Source organism: Parus major, chromosome 1A, assembly GCF_001522545.3.
Source record: "Parus major isolate Abel chromosome 1A, Parus_major1.1, whole genome shotgun sequence".
Lineage (NCBI taxonomy): Eukaryota > Metazoa > Chordata > Aves > Passeriformes > Paridae > Parus > Parus major.
Window position 1 is genome coordinate 34,708,463 of NC_031773.1, and position 9,900 is coordinate 34,718,362.

General features: G+C 37.0%; 1 protein-coding gene across 1 annotated transcript in view; it reads left to right on the forward strand.

The window, feature by feature from the left end:
• Positions 1–9,203, forward strand: part of TRHDE (thyrotropin releasing hormone degrading enzyme) — a 211,945-nt gene extending 202,742 nt beyond the window's left edge. Inside the window, exon 19 of the mRNA XM_015628042.3 lies at positions 1,497–9,203. Within this exon, the coding sequence (XP_015483528.1) occupies positions 1,497–1,640 (144 nt within the window). The 3' untranslated portion in view covers positions 1,641–9,203. The remainder of the gene's footprint in view (positions 1–1,496) is intronic.
• Positions 9,204–9,900: the final 697 nt, after the last annotated feature.

The following is a 9,900-nucleotide window of genomic DNA, read 5'->3' on the forward strand; positions in this document are numbered from 1 at the left end:
AATGGCCAGTTATTGGCCAGGAGAAAAGCTCCCATCAGCCTCCGGCAGCCTAAACTTCCTTAGGTGTTTCTCCTTGTTTCTTAAATGCCAGTCTATCACAGATGGGAATGATTTTTCATTTTAACTTTACATCTGTCCTGAGTGAGGTAATTGTGCAGTTGTGCTACACTCTGTTTAGCATCTACTCAATGCTGCTCCAAATGGATACAGTGATTCTTACGCAGCACAACCACCATTACTTGAACTCTGTGCTCTGATGTTATCCAACCATTTGTCTGTACTCAAGTCTGGTGGCCTCAGTAGCTTAAGGAGGAGCCATAGGTGGTTTCCTACCCCTAGCTGGGGATGACACTGTTGGTCAGATCTGAGTGTCTGCCCTGCACAAGGAAGCCTTCTGAACTCTTAGTTTCTGCCTTCGTGATAGGATTGGTGAGCTGCTTGGTTATACTTCCCTAAAAGAAACTGGTATTGTAAACATTTTGGTATAAAAAGTACAGAGATCAGGTAAAGTCTGATTTTGATAGTTTCCAGGTCTCTTTCATGCTTTTTACTGTGATGGAATGAGACAGTTGCAGAATCAACCTTTTCAGTTCTGAGCCCAGGCACAAAGATGTTGCTGGAAGTCAGAATTTAGAAACTGAGGTAAATTTGGTGTCACTGGTAAAAAAAAAAAGATAAAAAATTAACTAGTTATTCATAAGTGTTGCTAAAACCATCAAATTTTGTACTAGTCAACATAATCTGCCATCTACTGTGCTGATCAGCCTAGCAAATCTCACTTGGAAAGAACAACAATTGAAAACCTGCCAGCACCACTGGTTATAATAATCCAGGTGCTGGTGCCATACTTTGAAAATACACAAGAGCAGAGCAAGAACCTTTTCAGTCTGCAGAAAAAAAGATGAAAGTTTTCTCATAAGGGAAGGAGTATGTTTCAGGTATTCAACGATTGTCAAATGCATGGCCGCTTGCTATTTTGCCATTCTCTTCTCACTGTAACCATCATTCCTTTTTTCAGCAACTGACCTGTGTGATGTAACGAAAAAGGATCTGCACATCAAAATAAAATTAATGTGTTTTGAAGCTTGATAAAACCAAAGGGCATCAGGGCTGCCTTCTGCTGATATTTGCATATAAACCTTAATTAGAAGCAATTCCATTGCTTGAAGTTTTGTTTCTTAGATACAAATAAAAGTTTAGAGCAGCCATCTACGCAGTGCAGCAGTTGAGCTGCAGGAGGGTAGGAGGTAATTATATTAATGTGATCCAGCACTGACATATCAATATCTTCCAGTGCAATGTGAAACAATTGCATCACATCTAATTGACAGTTTGCTGTCTTAATACATTTCCTATTAAATCTTTCTACCTGATGCTGCATTTACTTCTACATTGGTTGTGGAAGTTTGTCCTAAATGGCTGACTTATTTGTGTGCACTGGAAATATTTGCTTCCTTTAGTTGTGGCAAATTTAACCTGTTAACTTTTATTTCCAGCTAAAGAACTTTATAAAGAGTTACGAAGGGGGTGCTGCTGTCTCTTTCTCTCGTGCTGTGGAAACAGTGGAAGCCAATGTGAGGTGGCAAAGGCTTTATAAGGAAGAACTGTTCCAGTGGCTAAGAAAATCCTTGACACAGTAATCTGTCTTTTTAGCCAATCATTTAAACATGACTCACTGCAAGAGGAAGAGGAGACATTTTAAAAGTGTTCAACATGAAAATCATGAAGACGAGATCAGACTGCAGGGATAAGGTTTTTTTGTTTGATTGTTTTTTTCATTGTGGATTTTTCTTTTTACACTGAACTCTTGTGAAATTGTCAAGAAGATTTTCAGAAGAGAAGATCATGAATGCTTGTGAAACCCAGTCCTCAGTGTACACAACCAAACATGATATTAAGTGGTGCATGTAGATGTCGGGAAAAAAACAAACAAAAAATCCTTCAAAGGCTATTTTGTGCATGCTTGTACTGTCTTTGCCTGTATTTTAGCATGCTTATGTATAACAGCCACATTTTGTATGTGAGTTCCAGTTACATCGAAGTTGGGCATTATACAAAGCACAAAGACTCTATGACAATCACTATTTTGATGAAAAAAAGGAAAGCAAGGAAAAGGAAATGCAGAAGGCTTCCAGCTTGGGGTGGTATGAGATGTAAAATCTACTTTCCCACTTGCTGCCAGTTTGTCTACCACTCAGATTGTCTCCTAATGATTAGAAAGATGCCAGCTCATTTTTTGAATTACCAGTTGTATCTGCAGTCTCCATATTCCTACATTTAAATAATCAGAATAGTGAGAGAGGAGAAAGAGAAAAAGGCCAGGAGCAGGGTTAGAGAGAGAAAATGAGAAGGACATCATCACCGTGTTATAATCATATACATTTGTTCACTGCTGATCAATGAAACTCTGTAGTTTCAACTGCAAATGTGTGTGGGGGCAGGAGCTTTGCATTGATTTCACAGAATCCATGAACCACCTCTTCTCAGCTACTTTACAAGGCACTGATACAACGGATCATGCAGGTCACCCAGCCTGTGCACTAGTAAGTTTTGTAGCTCACAGTGCACAAGTATTATAAATAAACATAAGATTCAAATGGAAATTAGGAAAAAGGGAGAATATCTTGCATGCAAAGACTTAAAATTGCCCAAGAGGGGTGCCTTGCATGTGGTAGACCAGCTCTGTAGTGATTTATTATGACAGACAGGTCAGATTCTCTATATAGGCAACACTTCTGCAAATATGGAATGTATGATTTATGCCATAATTGAAAAGTGAAATATGGAGAGAGTGAGGGGGTATACATGTGTTTATTTGTATTGACTAATACTGAGAACATGGTTTTCTTTTGGTTCCCTTGTACTTCATGTAGACTATTGTTCATGAATGACATTTTTCTTAATTGTGTTTATTTCTTCTCAATCCTTAATTTGAAAGATCAGTGACACAGTGGAATTGTACAATGACTGTCTGCACTCTGGAGCTAAATGTTGAGGATAAAACTGGTGAGGGCAAATACTCTCTCGTATCCACACTGGAGGAAAAAGCCACAAGAATACAGTTTTCAGGAGTCAGATTGCAGCGGCTTCAGAGGTAGAATATAGATATGGGACAGTTTCTTTATCCCGTCCCAACCTATCCCAACCATCTGACCACATCATGGCCATGTACATTGGGAGCACATGGCCCACTAAAGTAGAGAGTAGCCATTCTGTCTGGTTGCCCTCACAAGGCATGGAAGTTACCAACACGCTTTACACTTGCAGTTGCTTATCCCCAGTAAGCTGTGAAATGAAACATTAGTGTGAAAAGAACTAAACCCAAGGATCTTCTGATATTTTCAGAGTTGTGTGGAGACAGTATTGTTTTCTGGGCTCTCATTCCCAAGGTATTCTGCTCCTCAAAAACTAGCAGACCTATCCTGTAACTAAGCTGTTGTACTGATCTTGGTGCCTGTTGTTGTGTGCCCTTTATTTTTGGAGGGTGTCTGTGGGTTGGGTGCATGAAATCCTTACGTGGGCATTTTTTCAGCTGTTTGGTGCTGTGCAGCACATTAGCTTGACTCACATATAACCAAAAGAAGAGGGAATCCTGTGCTCTTGTACTGTTAACTCTTTGCCTTAGTAAGCCCTAAACCTTTGTGCTATGTTGCTGTGCTAGTGAACCTGCTGCCCAGAGACATTATCATGTTAAAGCTGAGTGAAATCCTCCTCCTCCTTTGTATTTTACCTACCTCACAGGGGTGTTGTGAGGCTTGACTAATGTTAGCAAAGCACTTGAATATCTTCTTATGAAAGGCATTTAAAAGTGAAAAGTATTATTTTATGCGGTTGACCAAACTCAACCTCAATGCCAGTGTGTAGCGTCACATTTTTAATTTCTACTGAGAAAAATCACATGCAGAGTTTTTGGGTTTTTTTAATAATAAAAAAGCAAGCCAAATACTATTTAATGTAACCTCTACCCTGTAATGAAGGCCAAAATTGTGATATCCAAAGAGTGTGCAGAAAGCCAAGTCCTCAAATATGAATTGCTTGGAGGATTTCAGAGAACAGAAGAGTGTGAAATGGTCTGTCCCTTTACAATTTTATACAGTATTGTCTTTGATGACTTTTCCAGAACCACAGATTAAACTACATACCTTGCAAGATGCACATAAAAGTTTCTGGTCTTCCCACTGATAACAGTATATTCCAAAGTCAAAATTTCGCTACAGCCTGTGTGTTTTGCACAGTGCACAGAAATTTCAACTCTTGCTCATTTGGATTGAACTTCTTGCACATTTAGCTGGTGTTGGATGTAAATTGGTATTTTAGTGGCCTTGAGCAACTGGTCTACCACAGATACCAAGACCCAAATGTATATATGATAGATACCCATTGATGTGTTGCTTATAATTGTATTCTAATAATGTTAGTATTATTGCTCTAAGGTTGAACTGGCCTTTCCATTATAATTCTCTATTATTTTATTTTTTATGTTTTGTATTTTGCTGTTTCACACTGAATCAGGATTAAATTTAAATGGATTAAATATATATAAAAAAATAATTGTTTTCTGCAATATTCAGACACCCTATATTTTATTATATGTCTTTAAAACCCTTTTTTTAAGAAATTTCACACAGCTGTGTGTTAAAGAATAGTTGATTCCTCATGGAAAGTTCTAATGCTGCTTAGAAAAATCAATTTATCATATTGATTTTCTTTCTCTTTTCCCAGTCCTTTTCTTCCCTTGTCCGTATCTAAAGATGGTCCTCATTTTTATGATTTAGATGGTGATTAGGAAGCCAAATACTCCATACTTTTCAGCATTTTCTAGTATTTGACTTTCTTCTTTCTAGTGTCCTTTCTAGTGAGAGATCATGCAAAATGTGAATGCAGTGTGGACATGGACATGGGTGTCATTTTATAGAGATTTGATGAGAGTAAATTCTCTAATCAGCCTTTGTATGACTCAGGATCCTTTGTAGTTATTAATTGATATGGCTTCCTAAATCATATAGGAAGACTTATGAGTAGACATGATTCTATGCCAGCATAACAAAATAGCTATTGTATTTTTTATAAAATTGTCCAGTACAAGTATCTGGCCTATTACTTTGTAGCTGGTAGAATTATTCTTGTATCCACTGCTAATAGCTGTTAAAATGGTAGTAGCTACTAATTGTGACGAGGGCAGAACACTGTGAAAACATTCTTCTGAAATGACATGTCATTTCTGCTATTACTGGGAGTACTTGGACATTTGTTATGTATGATAAAAAAAAAACCCTAATGTGTTCTCAAGTGCATCTAAATTTGATTATCTTTTCAGTGAATATAGCAAGAATTCTGATACTACGCTGGAAACTGAAGGTGAATTTTGTGTAGTTTTTGGGCTGTTGTAGATATTTCACTGATCTTTAGAGTGCCAAAGGAAATATGCCCTGATGCAGAAGGGTGCTTTCACAGCAAAGATCCTGAACCATACAATTAATTCTTTAGTCAAAAGTAATAAAAAATGAAAAGTGTATGTGTGTGTGTGTGTGTGTGTGTGTGTAAAATCCTCCATAGACATACTTTTCCCATAAAAATCTAATTATTAGGATAGAATAAAGCAAAGGTAATATTTGCATGGGAAGGTGCCTTTATTTAGATACCTGCATAATAAGGTTTTGGTCTTCCACATGATCATAAATGATACTGAAAATAGACTTTGAGTCAAATGTGCAACTTTATCTTTGAGGAAAATGGATGAGGGTTTGAAAACTGCTAATGTATATAATCAGCTTAGCAGCACTCTTGCTATGAGTACTCACCATATCAGGCTACCTGTCCTAAGCAGGATATAGCCAGTGTCAGTATGAGCATGAAGGAGTATAAGGACCATCCAGCTGTGGAGCAGCCTAAAGAAAGTCTGTTTGCTCAGCTATGGATGGAGCAGTCAGTAAACTGCTGGCTGTATCACCTGCCACTGGTGCCAAACCACCTGGGTTAGGAAAGCAGCTGGGAACCACTGAAATGCAGAAAGGCTCCATCCAACTTCCTTTCATCTGTGTGGAAGAGACACAAGGTCCCTTGGCTGACTATGGGTTGTGAGTGATCTTCAGAGATGAATGTCATTGCCTTGTGCTAGCAGAAAGCAAAGGTCCAGCTAATGAGCCTGCACTGCTCAGAAAAAAAAGACCTCAGCTCTGGCCATCACAGCTGAAAAGTGTTGACCAAAATGTTTGTAAAGGATTATTATAGTGTCCCTCTTCAGAAATATTTTCATACAGTCAAATATTTGATTTGCAAGTGTGAATAGGAACAGATACATTTTCCTTTTGATGTTTTTGTTAATATTTGAAAGTGTACCAGGAATTTCTTGGGCTTTTTTGAACAAGTGGGTTATAAGGATATACTACAAATTATTTCTGGTAATAATTCTAGTAATAGTAGTAATTTTACTCATACCATAAAATACAAAAAACCCAAACAAAAACAATCAGATGCCTTCGTAAACCCATATGGCACCAGTGACTGTGCAGCTCTCTTTTTGCATACAAAGATGTAAAAAAAGTTGGTCACTTTGTCTCTCATATGACTGTGCAAGCTTCTGCTGGTCTTAATACCAGTTCTGAAACCCACTGAAACCACTCTGACTTGAGCAGGTAGTTCATGCTGACATGGGTAATTTTGTTTTCAGTGGGAAGGAAGGGGAGGAAGGATTTTTCACCAAAGTAAGGCCACACACCCTCATTAGGCAGAATTTTAAAATCAAGATTATTTTGAAGAATCTGGTTAAACTTGGCTCTCTCTCGTGTCCATGCTGGCAGTGGAGGGGCATTCTGAGCTTGACCTTAGAATACGGTAACACAGTTTGAGGCCGGAATTTAAAAGACATATGGAGCCAGTTTCATTGAGGTATGTTTGAGGAGAATCACCCACATGAGAAGTGCTGTGAGTCAGACCAAATGTTATTTCTCAGAAGAAAAGGCATTTATATTTGACTGATTTGTTACTAGTGAAGTAAGTGTGACCTTGCCAATCAGTATTTCAGAATGCTTTGCTTATTTGATGTGTACCATTTCCTGAGAATATCGAAGCAATGTTGGTAGAGAACACAGGTGAGCAGCTTTGTGAGAGCAGAGGGGCTGTGCTGCAGCAGGCAGTCGTGAGCCGGAGGCTTTTGCCAGAGTCCCCCAGCGTTTTCTGGACAGCATCACTTGGATTTGCTTGATCAGGATAGCCATGGTACAATGGACCAGGCCAGCAGCCAAGATGCAGTCTCAGTTCTTTGTGATACGCTTCACTCCACTTAATACGTTGGTTTCTGTAATTTCAGAATAATCTGTGGCCAAACTGGTGGAGCTTGTGTGGCCGCAGAGCCTCTGTTGATGCCCAGTGAGGTAGATCTGTTGAAGTGACTGATGTGAATTCCAGCTGAGGATCTACCCCACTGTTCCCAAAACAGCCCTGGAGGTGTCAGCTCGGGTGCTGTACAGGATGTTTTGTGAATTTGTATCTAGGTTTCAGTAGCATATATTGGATGACAAATGTTTTTCATTTTTCTTTGGCTTTTCATTTGGATAATATTTTGTGATTGGTTCCAATGTGATAAAGCTTTATAATTTTTTTTTTGAGAACTGTAGAATACTGTACTGTGAAGAGCGTGGCTACTTACCCTCTCTTTTTCCTGCAAACAATAGATTTCAACAGAGATGGACTTTCCTGGACTTAGACACTCTGTGAAGAAAAAACAAACTTTGACGGTTTTCAATGGAAAAATCATTGTAATTACTGTATAATGACCCTGTATAAAGACAGCTTTATTATATGTGTAAATGTAATTTTGCTATGTTGTTGTAATGTTTGAGAGACAATAGGCTTTGGTGTGGGTGAAACATACAGCCTTATAAAAACAGAGATTGTATCTCCCAGTATGATGCTTTTTTGGCAGGTGTTCAGTTGCTGTATTTTTGCAGAAGTAAATATAAACTGGTTCTCTGAAAACTAACTACACACACATCAATGACATAAATAGATCATATTGTTGAAAATAAAGGATTGATGTTAAATTTCATTATTTTTCAAAAAGACTCCACATGTAAGTTTGACACCTTAAGAAGAAAGAAGTCATCCTGCAGCTGTTTATGCTGGTTATAATGGATGAGTCCCTCTGTTAATTCTGTCTTAACCTTAGATTAATTCTGAATATTGTAATTAGTAGTTCTCAAATCTGTAGTCTTGGGAATTCAGGTTTTTGTCATGTAAGAGGTGTCAAGTAAACTGACTCTTTTTATACAGTTCACCAATATTTTCATATAAATGTCTATTTGCTAGATCAGAATGCCATTTTCATACAGAGAAAATACAGATGATTGCATAATACCACATTTTTCTTTCTATGTATCATGTGTACATGCATGTATAGCTTCTAGTTCTGGATATTTTGCTTTGAAAAATTATTCATTGGTTATTTTTATTTATACAGCTAACTCAAGCAGTTTCAACTCAGCAAAACAGTTGGATGTAAGGCAGGATGTGAGGCTGTGTTGACCGAGACTCAACCATATGTATAAATCTGTAGGCAGTCCCTCTGATGTCTGTGGAATTAATTATAAACTTCAAATTAATGTATATTCACTGTAAACTCCTGCATATGACTGAACTAGTATTTCTGGAAAGTGATTTAGGTTGAAATATGTTTCTACATAGGTTTCAGGTGCAGTATATGGTGATATGTTTTTGCTGAATTTAAAATCACAGCTTTATATAGAGCCAACTACTCTCTCTGCTTTTTTTTTGATTTATTTTTTTTCACAGAAAAGGATATATTTTGCATATAGAAGGGAGATGTTTACTGATTCTCTGTATATCTAAAATGCCACATTGAACAAAGTTTTTTGTTGCTTTGGAGCATTCTAGGCTTTTTGAATAAAGGCAGAATTATTCTTACAGTGCTAATTAGCAAATATAGAACTAATCAGAAATTAAATGAAAACATAAGCCAAATAAAATATTTGAATTTCTGAGAACAGTGTTTTTTGTTAAATGCCTTTAAAAATGATTACATAAATATGGGACCACTGTGTGTTCAACTTAAAATTTTTATTCCACTCTTAAGGACTAACTAAATGGAATTTTTTTTAAGAGAAACTTGATCTTCTGTATTTTAACCAAAACAAATTTGAATTTTGTCTCTGATAATAAAATTTTGTATAGTAATGTGTAATTCATCACTGTCTTAATTTTCTGATGTGGAGACATAGCTAAGATAAATAATGCCCAACCTTTTGATTGTGTTCCCATTTTACTGAGATAACAGTTTAATAACTGAGTAGATATGCTGATGTTTTACAATGAAAACCATGCAAGAGAAGGTATTTTTTGACATGATGAATTTTTCAAAACATATTAAAATGCTGGAACTAGTAGAAAGCAGAGAACCAAGAAAAATACAAACTCTGGGCTTTCAGATACTCTTAAGCACTTCAAGACCAACAGGACTAAGAATAGAGAAAGGAGAAGTCTCTTGTGCTTTTCTAATTATGTAAATTTTGAATAAACAAAAAGATCTTTTCATTGGTAAAAGTGATTTCAGCTAGAATGCAGTTCAAATGACTTTTTAATAGAGTCCTTGAATCCAGGCTATTATTTTCCTTTTTTGAAGAACAGTTTTCGGTAACAATGAGATGTGAAATATGTGCAATTATTTACCCATTGGATACAATCATGTTCCCAGTGAAGTCAATTGGAGCTTTGACATTGACATCACTGGGAGTAAAAGCCTGCCCTGTATTTTTTAAAATACAGCTTTCAATGCCAGAATACCTTTTTTCTCTAGCAATAAAGATGTTTTCTTCTGTATTGCACATCTTAGTCTGCTGAAAGGTTGAAGGAAATTTTTAAGGTTCTGATTTTGCAAAGCACAAC